This window comes from Monoraphidium neglectum (assembly GCF_000611645.1).
Source record: "Monoraphidium neglectum strain SAG 48.87 unplaced genomic scaffold scaffold02518, whole genome shotgun sequence".
Classification (NCBI taxonomy): Eukaryota; Viridiplantae; Chlorophyta; class Chlorophyceae; order Sphaeropleales; family Selenastraceae; genus Monoraphidium; species Monoraphidium neglectum.
In genome coordinates this window covers 9,312-10,827 of record NW_014011110.1, presented here as the reverse complement: position 1 = coordinate 10,827, position 1,516 = coordinate 9,312, and the positions used below count along the sequence as shown (strand labels likewise).

At 75.4% G+C, this 1,516-nt stretch overlaps 1 protein-coding gene across 1 annotated transcript in view; it reads left to right on the top strand.

Annotated features, from left to right (window-relative positions):
• Positions 1–386: 386 nt before the first annotated feature.
• Positions 387–1,516, top strand: part of MNEG_10929 (hypothetical protein) — a gene marked incomplete at both ends in the record, with an annotated part of 2,567 nt that continues 1,437 nt past the window's right edge. The window contains 2 exons of the mRNA XM_014040600.1: positions 387–862; positions 1,190–1,423. Coding sequence (XP_013896054.1) covers positions 387–862; positions 1,190–1,423 — 710 coding nt within the window. The remainder of the gene's footprint in view (positions 863–1,189; positions 1,424–1,516) is intronic.

Here is a 1,516-nt window from a genome sequence, read left to right as displayed (position 1 = left end):
GCCGACCGCAGCCGCCCGCCGGCGAGGACGAAGACGGGAGGATCAGCAGCGGCAGCAGTAGCGGCAGCGAAGGCAGCGACGGGGGCAGGGGCGGCGGGGGCGTCGGGCCCACATCGCCTGCAGGGGCCGGGCACGAGCGGCCGGCGGCGGTGGCGCCGGCAGCAGCCAGCGAGGGGCCGCAGGCTGGACCGATCGGGCCGGCGGGGCCTTCGGAGCCGCCCGCAGCAGCAGAACAGCAGCAGCAGCATCGGCAGCAGGAGCAGGAGCAGCAGCGGCAAGAGGTGACAGACGAGCAGCAGCAGGAGCCGTCCGGCGGCGAAGGCGACCGCCCCGCCGCCGAGACGACACAGCCATCGCCCCCGCGGCGCCGCGTCGTGGGCCCGGCGATGCCCGCGCCCGAGCTGCTCGCGGCGGCCGCCACCTACAAAGCGGAAGTCGAGGAGTCGGGCGCCGGCTGGGGCGCCCGAGACGCTGACGAGGACGACGACGAGCCGCTGGTCGGCCCGCCGCCGCCCGCCTTCATTGAGGCGGACGCGGCAGCCCCCGACGATGCGCGCTCGGCCGAGGTGGTCCGCGTGCTGCGAGTGCTGCGCGAAGCGGTCACCGGCAAGGGCGGCGGCGGCGCCGCCGCGGCGGCGGCGGCGGCGGGGGGCCCAGGGGCTGAGGCGGACCCGTATGAGGTGTTGGGGGTGGCGCATACTGCAGCGGCCGCGGAGGTGCGCAAGGTGTACTGGCGGCTGAGCCTGCTGGTGCACCCGGACAAGTGCGCGCACGCGGGCGCGGGGGAGGCGTTCCAGGCGGTGAGCAAGGCGGCGGCGACGCTGCAGGACGGGGCGGCACGGAAGAAGGTGGACGAGGGCAGGTGGGGGGACGCGTGGTGTGTGAGTGTGCGAGTGCGCGTGTTTGTGTGTGTGTGTTTGTGTGTGCATGTGTATATGTGTACATGTGCGCATGTGTGAGGTGGTGTGTGTGTGTGTGACGGTGTGTGTGTTCGTGTGTGTGTGTGTGTGTGAATGTGTGTTGGGGCCGGGGCAGGGGCAGGGGCTGAATGGCGGGGTGGTTTGCTGGGTTGCGCGCCAGGTGGGGCCCAGCAGCTGTTGGCGCCCACACCTCAGCGCCCGCGTCCCCGCCCGGCGGCCGTTGAAGCGAGCGCCTCCGCGCCGCCCCCACCACGCGCCCACCCCCACAGGGAGGAGGCGCAGCTGCGCCGCATGGCGCTCGATGTGGCCGCAGAGCACGAGCGCCGCCGCCAGTGGGCCGCGCTGCGGGGCGAGAAGCTACCGCCCGAGCTCGAGGCGGCGGCGGCCGCGGCGGCGGCGGCGGCGGCGGGGCCGGCGGCGAGGGAGAGCTGGATGACGGAGCTGCCCCCTGAGCTGGACCATCTGGCTGGGCCGGCCATGGAGGGGCCGCGGCAGTTCAGCAGGTGGGGGCGACGCGCGGGGCGAGGCGCCGCGGGTCCGCTTGCGGCGGGCGGCGCGGCCGGGGCCCGCGCGCCGTGCGTTGATTGCCCCACCCC